Source organism: Arachis stenosperma, chromosome 8, assembly GCF_014773155.1.
Source record: "Arachis stenosperma cultivar V10309 chromosome 8, arast.V10309.gnm1.PFL2, whole genome shotgun sequence".
NCBI classification, from domain to species: Eukaryota; Viridiplantae; Streptophyta; class Magnoliopsida; order Fabales; family Fabaceae; genus Arachis; species Arachis stenosperma.
Genome location: NC_080384.1, coordinates 17,315,596 through 17,328,751, shown reverse-complemented (window position 1 = coordinate 17,328,751; position 13,156 = coordinate 17,315,596). Strand labels below are relative to the sequence as shown.

The window sequence follows — 13,156 nt, the reverse complement described above, 5'->3', positions numbered from 1 at the left end:
TTATGGTTCAATTTAATTTTATCTAATATTTTTGTGAAACTCACTTCTCTGGCCCATGTATCTATCATTCTCTCCTCTCAACATCATAACAAAAAAATTAGCCCAAAATAGTATAATAACTCACGAACTCAAATCTTGTATTTACACCCCCTACCAATATAAGAAATATGATTAAAATCAGAAAAAATTATTTATATAACAAGCTAATAATATACGTAAAAATATTCCCAACATAATTTTTAATAAGAAAACTAGGAATTTTTTTTTTAAAAAATCTCTTTAATTTTCTTATTAATGTGTTATACATATTATTAGATATTCTTATTTGCATGACATATTCTTTTTTTTTTAACGAAACAATGATATAACAGAGTTTAAGGCAAAAAAAAAATATAAATATCTTGATATAAATAATCACTGAAAATAAAAATCAGTTGATATTCTCACAAAAAAGAAAATGATAACCGAAAAAAAAATAAATCACCTATAAATATCGGAATCCATTTCCCAGTTTTTCAGAAAGCTCATAACACCGTTTCTCTCTCTCTCTCTCTCTCTCTCTCTCTCTCTCTCTCTGTGACAAAGAAAGAAGAAGAAAAACAAAGAACTCGCTTATTCCGTTTCTTTCGCTTTCCGACATTCTCTTCTTTCTTCACACTTCTCTTTGTAAGTATCTTATCTTCTCTTTCTTGTTCACTTTTACTTACTTATTCATCTCTGCATGTCAATAGTGAAAGCAAGAACCTTTGATCTGAAACGCTTTTCTTTTCTATTCATCATTTAGCTGCTTCGAAAGTATATGCACAGAATCTTTTTGATAATGATTTATTTGTAGTTTCATTTTCGTTCTTGAGCTGAAAATGGTGCTAGAAGCCTAAAAGGGTTCTTGAGCTGAAGATGATTATGATTAATCAATCTGGTGCTGAATGAATGCTGATGTGTGATTTTTCCATTTTGAATGTGTTGGTTTATTGGATTCTCAGGTGAAGAAGAGGGAGGGGAATTTGTGTTTGTAGGTTTATTCTATTAGATTGCTGTGAGAAGTTGAAATCTTTGAACTTTGGAGGGTTTTCTTGACTGTTGAATGATTGCAAGCCATGAAAACCAGGAGTGTTTCGAGTGCCGAGAAGGGTAAGGGAAAGCAAACTGCAACTGCAACTGAAATTGCAACTGAACCAGTAGTGGCATTGGGGGATCTGATATATATTCCTCTTCGCGGTGCCTCCAAGTGGTGGCCGGCGCAGGTACTCGAATTTTCGAACTTGTGATGGGTTTATATGGTCCTGCTTATGATTTAGGATGCCACATTATGACGCGGTTTGATCCATATAGCTTAGTGGTTGTTGCAGTGTTTATATGAACTTAAAGAAAGACAATATTTTGTGTTTGATATGAGATAGCCTGTAATTGAATTGGTTTCTTTAACACAATTAGCAATCTTGCAGGTTACTGATGAGAAGAGTGTTAATGAAAACTTAAGGCCAAAAAAGAAATTGCTGAGGGAAGTCCTTGTTAGGGTGTATGGAAGCTATATCTAGTAAGTTCTTTTCTCCGATTTTATGTTCTCTTACGATATCTGCTGCGGTTTGTATTACATGCTGTTGTGATGATAATGTGCTGCATTTTTCTTTTGTAGCAAATATGTGGATCCTGTTAAATCGCGTGCTGATTTTGAGAATGTAAGTTGGTAATTGGCAACCATCCGATATTACCACTTTTAATCACTCCGAAAATCTAATGGCTTTGTGAAATATATGGGCTTTTCAGGTACTCAAGAAGAACGATGGTGATTTACACAAGATTCTTCAGGATTCTCTGGAAAAGGTAACCATATCTTCTTTACTTTTCAGCTGCAAATTGTATTGCACACTTTGGAATAACTGTGTCTCTATTCTCATGTCCCCTCTAATTTTATTATGTTAAAGGATCTTCCTAGCAACAAACCCAAATCAAAGGAGTCACCAGCCAAGAATAAAGGTTAGATAATGCCAGTGTAATTATTATGTTTATTAATCTGCAAAATACAAATTGCATGGTTGATTGTCTCTGCATAGGGTGTCATCATATTTTCAAGTGACAGCTAGAATGCTTTAATCAATCAAATTGATTTTAGTGCTTTATATAGTTGAAATACAATCTCTGTTTCATCCACTTGGGATGCAAAGGGGTTCTTATATTAGTTTACTACCCAGTTTGGTCAAGGTCATACTGACAAACCCAAGTGTCTTGTTTTATATTTCAAATTGTTCTTGTGTTACATTTTATTTTATCATTTCTTTAGTTTGTCTTATATTATCCCCAATTTCACAATGTTTGTGGTTTTTAGCTGGGTGAACATTGGGGATAATACTATATCATAAGTCACAAGGTTAAAGTATCTTGGTTTTGTTGTCCAACATAAGGGGGAGAATATAAAGAAAATATTAACTCTATGAAACCAACTCCATGTTGTGGCACAAAGCTTATTTTTTGTTTATGGATTGAGAAACAGTATAATTCATATTCTTCTATTTATAATGAAAAACCAGTTTATAATAATGTATATTCTTTCAACCCTGGTCCATAGGAGAATTTGAAGCATAAGGTCGGAAAAGTTGCCTTTGTTTGTTTGTTTTTCAAGTTAGGAAAGGTTAATGTTAAATTACTAGTTTTTATGGTAATAGTTGACATTTATATCAGTGATTATAGGAGTAGAGAATAGGTTCTGTTTGCTTAGATTATTTTCTGACTTTAAATGAATCTATAAATACTAGATCATATTTGCATCCCTAACACAGTTTCCCTGTATTACACTTTATTTCAACAGGGGGATCAAGTTCAAGCAAGAGGAAATCGGCCCCGAAAGATGAGAAGCAGGATGAAGCTAAGTCCCAGAAACAAAACGAAGAAGATCCGGTAAGTATTTTGAATCAAACCATTTTGATTTCATTCGTTGGTTGGTTCTGATGTTTTTGTCTGCTATGTTAACTTTCTAGTCAAATACCAGGAATCAACAACCCCATTCAGGAAGTCCCAAGAACTGAGTAAAAGAAGGATAAGAGTGATGGAAAGCCTTGGTCTCATTGCTCCACCTGGTTCCCCATTTGTCAGGAATGGACATTATTCATAGCCACAAAAGGCTCTATGATCTTGTTGCAGATGGAGGAACTGAAGGGTGTGGAAATGTGTCATAACATTTTCTTTCTGCATCACTTGTTCATTCATTCATTCTAATAATGTACTTTTGAAACAGACATGTGTAGATCATGTAGCCTAATGTTTTGTTTTCCAAAATACTTAGAAGGATTAAAGCTAGTTTCTGGTGTTTTTGGGGTATGGTTCTGCGATATATAGATAGGGTAATGCTAAAAGGTGAAGTGTGAAGTTTTGTCGAAAAATGATGATTTTTTTTTAAAGAATAGAAAAAATTCAACAAAAATTCATCATGTGCATATTTCTTTCTAAATTTAGTAAAAATATTCACTTTTTGTCAAATTCTACTTCACCCAAAAAAATTTCAAATAGATTATGCTGAATGGTAAATGTTATCTGCATTTATTTTTCCTACTTTGCCATAAATGTGATAACCAACCAACAGCCATAACCATATGCAAATGCATTTAAATAAGAATCTAATCTAATCTTTTAAAAGGGAATGGAGGAAGTATAGATTGGTGTTTTCACTTCCAGTACCTCACTAGGTCAGACTCAACCTGCCATCTGATCATGTGATGTTGATCTTTCACTTTTCTTTTTCTTTTCTTTTCTCAGCTTCTACCTGACAAGTTCACATGCAAATTCATTTTATCTGTTCAGTAAATCTATACATTCAATGATTCAAAACTCTAAAGTGCTAGGAAATCTACACAATAATCATTGCGGCTTAGTAGTGAATATAGAACAAAAAGATTTAGTTTGTTGTACTGTAAGCTACCTTTGAAAACCATTGCAAGTTGCAAATCCTCTTTATGTTTTGCATGCACCAAAACCACCATCTTGTGTTTTTATACATAATTAAAACCATATAACCACTCAATACAGTCTAATTCCCATATATACCATCGCTAACATGTAATTTGGTAACATTTCGAGAGTCTCACTTTCCGGCTTGGGCAGAGGTCATGACGGTCGGAGCATAGCAGAGGAGGGGGAGATAAGAGCACTGCAATTGGTTATGTGTCTTTTTAAGGTGAAGACTTACATGTAGTTAGTTATCTTTATGTGAAACTAATAATTAAGAATCGTTAGATGATTTGATATATTTGACTAAATTATTATCTAACGATTCTCAACTATCAACTGCATATGAGTTTTTACTTTTTTTTTAAACCAAATTGGCCTTCAAAGTCTTTTTTTCCATAATTGGGCTTTTTGCACTCTGAAATAGGCTAACATAGATTTGGGCTAAAACGGGCTCCAGCAGATCAAGTTTCAACCCAAAACAAAAAATGTGGATGTGATATTAAAAACTCATTTAGTTAAAATGTATCTAAAAACGAATAAGTATTTAGTCTGTTAGGTTTGGAGATACTTAAGAAACCGAAAAAATGTGCAGAAAAAAGAACAAATATTAATAATAGTATTATTAAAAAATTTTAATTATTTTAATAAATGTATAATACATATATTAAAAATTTAAACTATATATATTTTCCATCAAACATAGCAAATACAAATTGTAGGAGATCTGTCAATTCCAGTAAATGGAGTATTTATGTCATGTTTGTTTGAGAGAAAAATGAAAGGAAAGAAAAAGAAAGAAAGAAAATGGGAAGAAAAATGATTATTTTTTATTGTTTGGTTGAGGAGAAAAATTAGAGGGAAAAGAGAATGAATAGAAAAAAAACTGGTGGGGTTCACCAATTTTTTTTCTCCAATATTAGAAAAAAAATAGAGAGAAAACTAATGTTTTTTCTCTACTTTTAATACTACCGCTTTATTTTTTTAATATATATTATAACATAAAGATAAAATTATTTTTTTATAACATTTTTTTCTTTTTTATTTTCTTTTTATCCAAATACATCTAAAAAAAATAAAAATTCATTCAATTTCTTTTTTTTTTCTTTCTTTCCTTTCTAAAGGTTCATCCTCCTCCCATTAAGTTTTTCGGTTTTTTTTTTTAATTTGAATTTCTGTGCACATATTTATGAAGGACCAAGTTATTTGTCACTCGTTTTAAGATTCAAGTCTCATTCTTGGGTATATAACGTGTTTAGGGAGTTTGAGGTTTGATTGGGGGGAGAATTTGGAGATGATCATTTAAGTGAGAATAATCTTACAATTAGGTAAAGTTTGGGGTTGTAAATGTGCGGAGTGATAGGCCATATTAAAGAGATGAGTAAACTATTAAAATAGTATAAAATAATTTACATCTTAACAAAAAGTGATAAAAGTGAAATTTGGGATCATACCTGGGAATTGGGATCATGTCATAAATAATGATTTAAAATTAAAAGTAAAATTTGTTCCTTCAATACTTAATACTTAGTATTAGTTTAATTAGAATTTTATATTATTCAAAATTATTTTATCAATATAATTATTTGAGTGACAAAATTGTATTGATTTTCTATCAAGGTGATACTGTATCTTTAATGTGATACCAGTTTCATTTCATAAATCAACTCCAATACATATTTTAATTCTAAATCAATTCATTTCTTGAAAGTATTAAAAGTGATACTTTAAAAATATTCCATTGAAGATGCTCTAAATATATATTCTAAAAAATAATTTTAGAGGTCAAAATTTGATACAAATTTTTACAATCATGATTAGAAAAAATAAGATATTTTTATTCTTAAAATTTGATCATTTCTTGTCAAGTGAATTTTAAAATAAAATTATTGTAAATGACCACATTTTTTGAAAAATAAAAAAAATCTATAGATCAAATTTTGTACTTTTTTTTTACACCTTCTAAATATTTATTCAAATATTTTCACAAAAATTTAGATTTAATGGATAACGCGTTTGCTAAATATAAAAAATATTTTTTGTTACTTAAAAAATATAATATTTATTGATTTTTGTGTCGTATCTTCAAATTATTTAAGGATTGTTTTGTCGATAACATTTTTTAAGGATCTTTTTGTCAATAGCTGAATATTTCGAATACCAAATTAGTAATTAATTTTAAGGTTTAGAATTTAGGATTATAATAAATGTTTTTCTTTTGTTGTCACTTGGTTGTTGGTTTTTAGGAGAATTATTAAATGAGATAAGATGGGATTTGAATATCAAAAAGCTTACCAATGAATTTTTGTGTGCACAAAAAGAAATTTGAACTTTTAACATTTGTTTAAACGAATTAGTAAGTTAACTACTAAATAAATTCATTGGTTATGAGATTTGAATATGAAAAGCCATTAAGCTATGTGGGGCTTAGGTTTTGTATTATGTAATTTTGTAGACTGTTTATGTAAATATAGAAAAATTATACTATTTAAGTTATAATTCGTTGACTAATAAAATATATTTACTATTTTATTGTAAAAGAGAATATTTATTGGTAGGTGGTATAATAATATTAGATCAAATAAATTTGGATATTATATTAGAATTAATATTAAATCGATCTAACTCAACTCTAAAATTACTTATGAAATGAAGGATATCCCACATTTATAAACACTTTAGAGATTTTATTTTTGAAAAATGAAAGACTTATAATATGGATATATTCTATTTCTACCAAGGCATAATAATAATAATAATAATAATAATAATAATATAATAATAATAATAATAATAATAATAATAATAATAATAATAACCAGAAGGACTTTTCAATTTTCTATTATGAATCAAAGATAGAATAAATTATTATTTGTACCCATAAAAGATAATGCTGACAAATGTATTTATATAAAAATAAAATGACAATTGTAAGTACGAAAAATGGCTTCTATATGCCAAGAGTACCCAGACATTGGTTACGTAATTGGTCCGTTAAGGTACTCTTGGCACACAAAAGCCATCTTCTGTGGTTATAATTGTCGTTTTATTCTTATATAGGTATATTTGTCAACGTTGATATCTTTCATAGGAATAAATGGTAATTTATTCATCAAAGATATATTAAGCGGTTAGACTTTTCCTCCTTTGTCAGAATTACCATTCCTTCAACGGAGATGCTTGAAGATTCTACTGCAATGATGAATTGCTTGAGATATATATATGCGTATGTATCATTGCAAAAATAAGTCTATGAATCACACTCACCCTAATAAAATTACTTTATCGTTTGGCCACAATGAAAAATATAATCATGAAAATATAAGATAGCTTATTAGTGAAGAAATACTACAACTTTAGGGAGTGAACAACCCTAGACTTGTAAACTTCATTTTGTGAAAGTTTTAGTCGCAAGCTAAGATATCCAAAGGAACAATCTTAGTGTTTAGAAGCGTTTAATTAGAACCAACATTATCACTTTTGAAACTAGGAGAGTGATATTATTACTTCCAAAATTAATAATGTTATGATCTTTTTTGTGAAGAAATTATTCCTTTCTTGTGAACATATTTACTCATAAACCCTTTAATTCCAAATTTAATTTTAATCAAAACCTTTTATAAAAGAACACATGCCTATCTATTTTAGGGCTTCTTTCTTTCTTTCTTTCTTTTTTCATGCACGGTTATTTTAGGCTTTTGTCAATTTTTTTAGACTTTCACGAAATTAAAGAATGCTAGTATGTGTTGAAAGAGAGAAAAGGTATTATTCTATTGCAAGTTGATGGAAAAGTGCATAGCATGCATACTTAAATTGTACATTATTGGATTGATGCTTTTTTTTTTCTCTCTCTCTCTCTTTTCTTTTACCTATAAGAGAAAGTCCAGCTGAAAATCTAAGTCTCACTCCAACCATATTGCTTTACAACATCACCGTTTCCCAAGTTTAAAGTAGTTCTTAATCACCTTTTGCTCTTTAAGGTGAAGAATAGGAAAAGATTAAAGTGCTAGATAACTATATTTTATACACACATTAAGAAATTAATCTATTTATTTTTGTTTAGGCTGTTTGTTTGGTTGTTTTTTAAGTTGTTGTTGCATGTATATAGTTGTATATTTGTATGGTTTTGTCATAGTAATATCTTTTCATTTAAGATATTTTGTTATTCCTTTTTTGTTTAATGAGCTTTTAGCTTAGCCCACATGTTAATAGAGTGAATTTTTTTTTTATAATAGTAATAATAATGTAGATAAAATATAAGCAATCGAGTCCAGTGACAAAAGGTGTACTTTGTTTTACTATCTCCAAAAAAAAAGTACAATGTTAATTAAAAAAAAGGTTGATGTTTATGCCACTCTATACATTTTTTATATTTTCTTTTAATTATATAAAATACATTTTTTAATCGTTTTTCACTTTTTATTATTTACTAGGATTGGCAATATCAATTCTATCTACGAGTATCTAATTCGATCTAACCTGTTTGAATTGAATTGACAATTCAATCGGTATCGGATTGGGTTAAGAACGAAGCGGGTTGGACTGCATTTAGGGTTCGGTATAAGTTTAGACCTAACATAATCCGACCAATTCGTATCCTTGATATATTATAGTATGTAATTAACAATTATTATACATATATAATGAAATTGATGAAAATCGAACCCACACCCTCTCACTTTTATAATTTTAACAAGAATTTTTTTATAATTTTATTGTTTTAAACTTTAATATGGACTTAATTTTGTATTTTCTGTTTTATTAGTATGTTTATGAATTATGAAATTATTAAATATTATATTTGATTGGAAAAATTAATTTGTTGTGAGTCGAATAGGATAGAATCAGGTGTGAAACTTTAAAATGCGGATAGAGTTAGAGTTAAAAGATTTTTAACCCACAAATAAAATAAAATTAAATTTTAAAAAAATTTTAAACTCATAAATAAAATTAGAATAGTAGAATCTAAATCCTACTCTATCCTATCTATTGTCAATCCTATATTTACTTACAACACCATAAGTGAAATATGTATAAAAATGATGTGCACAAAAGTAACGCATATAATATTTTAAAGAAAATAGTAGTAGTACAAGTTTATATATGTTCAGGGGCGGAACTTAGTTGAGACAAAAGGGGTCATGACTCTCTAAATTTTTTATAAAAAAAATTAGTAGTACTTTTTTAAAAAATAAAAAATAGTTTTGTTGGCTTAAATATTTTACTATGACTTAAAGTATCCAAGTTCAATCTTTATCTCTTACTTTATTGCACAATAGTTTTTAGTTTTAAACATTCAAAACATGATGGATTTAGACTGAACGGAGTGTATTCGCATTTCGCAGCTCTCTATTCAATAAGCAACACTCTCTCTACCTTTGAGTTCAAATATAAAAAATTAAGTATTCTTTATTTATTTAATTTAATATTATTTTATATTTTACTGTTTATTTAATTTAATTTTTTATATGATAAAAAATATTAGAATATTCACTAAGTATTGATATTATTGTATTTGTATAAATTGATAAAAGAAATTCAATAAATATTATAAATTTTAATATTTGTTCTTCTAACTTCTTTTTTACATATTTTACAGGATATATATTCAAATTTTTATATAAAATAATCATAAAAAAATAAAAAAAAAATTGATGAATTTTCAAGAGGAAAGTTAATATTTAAGAAGAAGAACATATAACTTTTATAATATCAACACCTGTAGATAGTTCTTCTATTTTAATGAATCACAAAAAAAGTGAGATACTACATTTAAAAGTTCAAAAAGTTGAATCTGATGATTTTGGCCTTAATTTTTTGGAACAAGATCTTGGAAAACAGTTTCAAATTTGATAATATTGCCCAAATCAAAGAGATGAGGTTAGACGAGCTTATCTTAAATGGAGTTCATATAAAAAGTATCTTAACAATTATCCTCTATCTGACCCTCCAAAATTTTGTTTTAAGATCCGCCACAGTATATGTTAATATTGTAGGTATACGGGTTAATATGTGGCGTGTTATGGTTTTTTTTTTCTTCTACTATATGATTTAATATGGTTGATAGTAATTTAGATCCATTTAAAAGTAATAAACAATTTTAAAATAATTTAAATTAAGCCTGGGATAAAAGAAAAAAACGCTTATCAATATTCTAACTAAGACTTAAGATCAATTATTTTTTACTTTTGTGTTCTTTGCACGTTACCTTTTGTATGCATATTGTTTTACCATTCGACATTACTACAGAGCTAGATTTCTAAAAAAGTGAACCAATTTTATTGCGCACAAGGTCATTTTTTTTTCCTGCCAATTATGACATGTAATAAAAACTATGAGTTGGAGCCAATTGAAATATAGATATTAAGATAAAAGTTTATTTAATTTTATTTTCACTATTTATTTACTTTACAGTGCTACTTTTAGTTTATAGGACAATGATTCACTTTTTGGTAAATTATTATATATTAATTTTGCATATATGTTTGTTCACTTTAATATTTTACTTTTTAATTTGATTGGATAATGTTATTCATTTTAATGTTTTAATTAATTTTTTAATAAATATTTTAAAATAATAAAAATGACACAGTAAGAATATAAAATTATTATTGATTATGAAATTAAAAAAAAAAAACTTATTGAATAAAATAAAAAACCAACAAATCATATTCAAATTTAGGAACAGTTTAAAATCGTCACTGAAAATGAACAAAGTAAAACAACAATAAAAAAATGATTACAAACCGCCACAAAAAAAAAATCGATGACAAAATTCTATTTTGCAACAATTTATCAAAATGAGGATGCTCTTATAAAGACACGTAAAACGTCTTTTTGAAAAGACGTTTATGTGTCGCATTATTATTGGATGTATTAATGAATCAGTTATTTTTTCATTTTTAACAAATTAGAATAAAACCGATTTTTTATAACAATAATAATAAATCTATTTTTTTAAAAAATAATTGTATTTTTAAACTTTTAGGGATTTAAATGTCCACAAAACAAAAAGTTAGGGATATATTTGTCGTTTTATTAAAAAATTTAAAAATATTCGATTTAGATTGTGTAATTCGATCGGATCAAATCGGGTTTAATAATTATAATACAGACAATTGAGTTTATTATTATTGCTATAATAAATCGATTTTGTTCTGGTTTATTAAAAAATAAATTATTAATCGACTTAATAAAAATGTCCAATAATAACATGACATATGTAAACGTCTTTAAAAAAAATATATTTTTTATATCTTTATTAAAATAATTTCCTATCAAAATTGCTCTTATTAAAGCGGTTGGTATTCCGCCACTAACTTTTTACAACCGTTTAAAACCATCGCTATTTATCTCAGAACCGCCATTATATGCCTGTTCTTGTGCGATGAAACCAAGAATATGTATTCACACACCTTGTATGATCTATTGTATTTAACTATTTACATATAATATGGAGAGAATTAGGTCAATTATATTAGGCATAAAAAGCAATCGATTAAGAGGCTGTGATGCATGATGGTTTTTGGACATGTAAGAAGACAAACCAAGCGAGTAAAACCGACAACAACCAAAGTAAACAGGGGAACCGTTGAAACTTCAAAGCCAACTTAGGAATAAAATTTCAAAGTCCGGTAGCTAGGCTCACTTGCTTCTTCTGTATTATTTATAGGAGAAATTCATGCAATTATATTTATGTGAAATTAATAGTAATTTAGTTAGATTTATTTAATTATTTAACAGTTTTTTATTATCAACTTCACATAAAATTAATTGTATGTGAATTTTTTGTATTATTTACACACCTTCTTACAAAAATATGTTAGGAAATTATTTAATTTTTTAATTTATTTATAGACAATATATATATATATATATATATATATTAATTATAATCACAAATTATACTATTTTAAATTAAATGACTTATATAATAGTGATCTTAATGTTATTATAAATATTAAGTTGAATAAGTCATAATTATTTTTTTATTTAGAATTAAATGGAACAAAATCAGATATTATTTCTTGGGTTTTAAATATTATTTTTATTTATGCTTTAGGATTTAATGGGTGTCATACTCAAATATAAATAGTAACCTCAGGTTTTGGTCTCTAATATATCAAAATCGTCTCAACAATTTTTTTTTTATAAGAGAAGTTGCAATTCACCAGTCCTACACTAGAATTATAAAAAAATTTAATTAAAAAAGACTGAAGTAACTCTTTCATTAATTTCTAATTGCTATGAATAAAAATATGTTTTTACATTATAATATATATAATTTTTGATAACTCTTTAATTGAAAAAGACTGAGATAACTCTTTCATTAATAAAACCATTTATTCCCACAAAATATCCTTATAACAAATTAAAATGATCACATATATTTGGTGAGTTAATTAAAGATCACATTTTCAATTCCGACATAATGAGTGACATTTTTTTATTTGACAAATTCAATATAAATAATAAATAAATAAGCACGGCAATGGAATTTCATCCTTTCAAGAACATATATATGTTCAAGATTTTTCCAATAAGTGCATACTACAGCTATAGCTGCTCCTTTTTTTGACTAAAGAAAAGAGTATTCATGAATCAAAATCAGCACCGACAGCTCTTGTCCGAGGTCACATAATAATCTTCATTCCAAATAATATTCTTCTTCATTCTAAAATAAATAATTGCTTTGAGTTTTTTTATACTTTAAAAATTTAATCTGTCCAATCAGCAATTTAATATTTACCCATTAATTTTTCAAAATAGAATTATAATTAATTTATTGTTATTTATTGTTTATTAATTAAAGATAGATGTATATTAATTTCTTAATTATAGAGAAGCAAATTAAATAAAAATCTTATTAACCATACCACTTTATTATTTTACTACTAAGCTTGTTATGTTAGAATTTAACCAAACAAACTAGCTTAGTAGTAAATAGAAATCAAAGATAGAATTTGTAAAATTTTAAGACTAAAACCAAAAAGTTATTTTGTAGGAATCAAAAAAAAAAAAAAAAAAAAAACACATACTTTACAAACGCCAAATTTTATGTAGGCTCAATATGAATAACAAGAGTAGAATTGTGTAAAATGTAAGAAAATATTCAAGGAATAAGAGGAAGAGACTCAAATTTTTATTTTTCATTTATAGAAAAGAAATTTTGAGTAGAAGAGAGCTTTTTTTGTTATTTATAGTATCTCTCAATCTA

The 13,156-nt window shown here is 27.0% G+C and overlaps 1 protein-coding gene across 2 annotated transcripts; it reads left to right on the top strand.

Annotated features, from left to right (window-relative positions):
- The first annotated feature begins 526 nt into the window (after positions 1-526).
- On the top strand, positions 527-3,376 carry LOC130946264 (uncharacterized). Of its 2 annotated transcripts, none has more exons than XM_057874937.1 (8): positions 527-666; positions 984-1,244; positions 1,446-1,537; positions 1,637-1,679; positions 1,768-1,824; positions 1,926-1,977; positions 2,807-2,895; positions 2,987-3,376. In XM_057874937.1, the coding sequence occupies exons 2-8, from the start codon at positions 1,098-1,100 to the stop codon at positions 3,107-3,109; spliced, it is 603 nt and encodes a 200-aa protein (XP_057730920.1). In that variant the 5' UTR covers positions 527-666; positions 984-1,097; the 3' UTR covers positions 3,110-3,376. The 2 variants fall into 2 exon arrangements, with proteins under 2 accessions (XP_057730920.1, XP_057730921.1); XM_057874938.1 differs by having other exon boundaries at positions 2,976-3,376.
- The last annotated feature ends 9,780 nt before the right edge of the window (positions 3,377-13,156 follow it).

What these genes read in the sequence shown, in the direction of transcription:
- LOC130946264 (XM_057874937.1), top strand. Translation starts at nt 1,098, where the DNA reads ATGAAAACCAGGAGTGTTTCGAGTGCCGAGAAGGGTAAGGGAAAGCAA. An exon ending in CGCGTGCTGATTTTGAGAAT is followed by an intron (nt 1,680 to 1,767) that starts GTAAGTTGGTAA and finishes TGGGCTTTTCAG; the next exon opens with GTACTCAAGAAGAACGATGG. An exon ending in AACAAAACGAAGAAGATCCG is followed by an intron (nt 2,896 to 2,986) that starts GTAAGTATTTTG and finishes GTCAAATACCAG; the next exon opens with GAATCAACAACCCCATTCAG.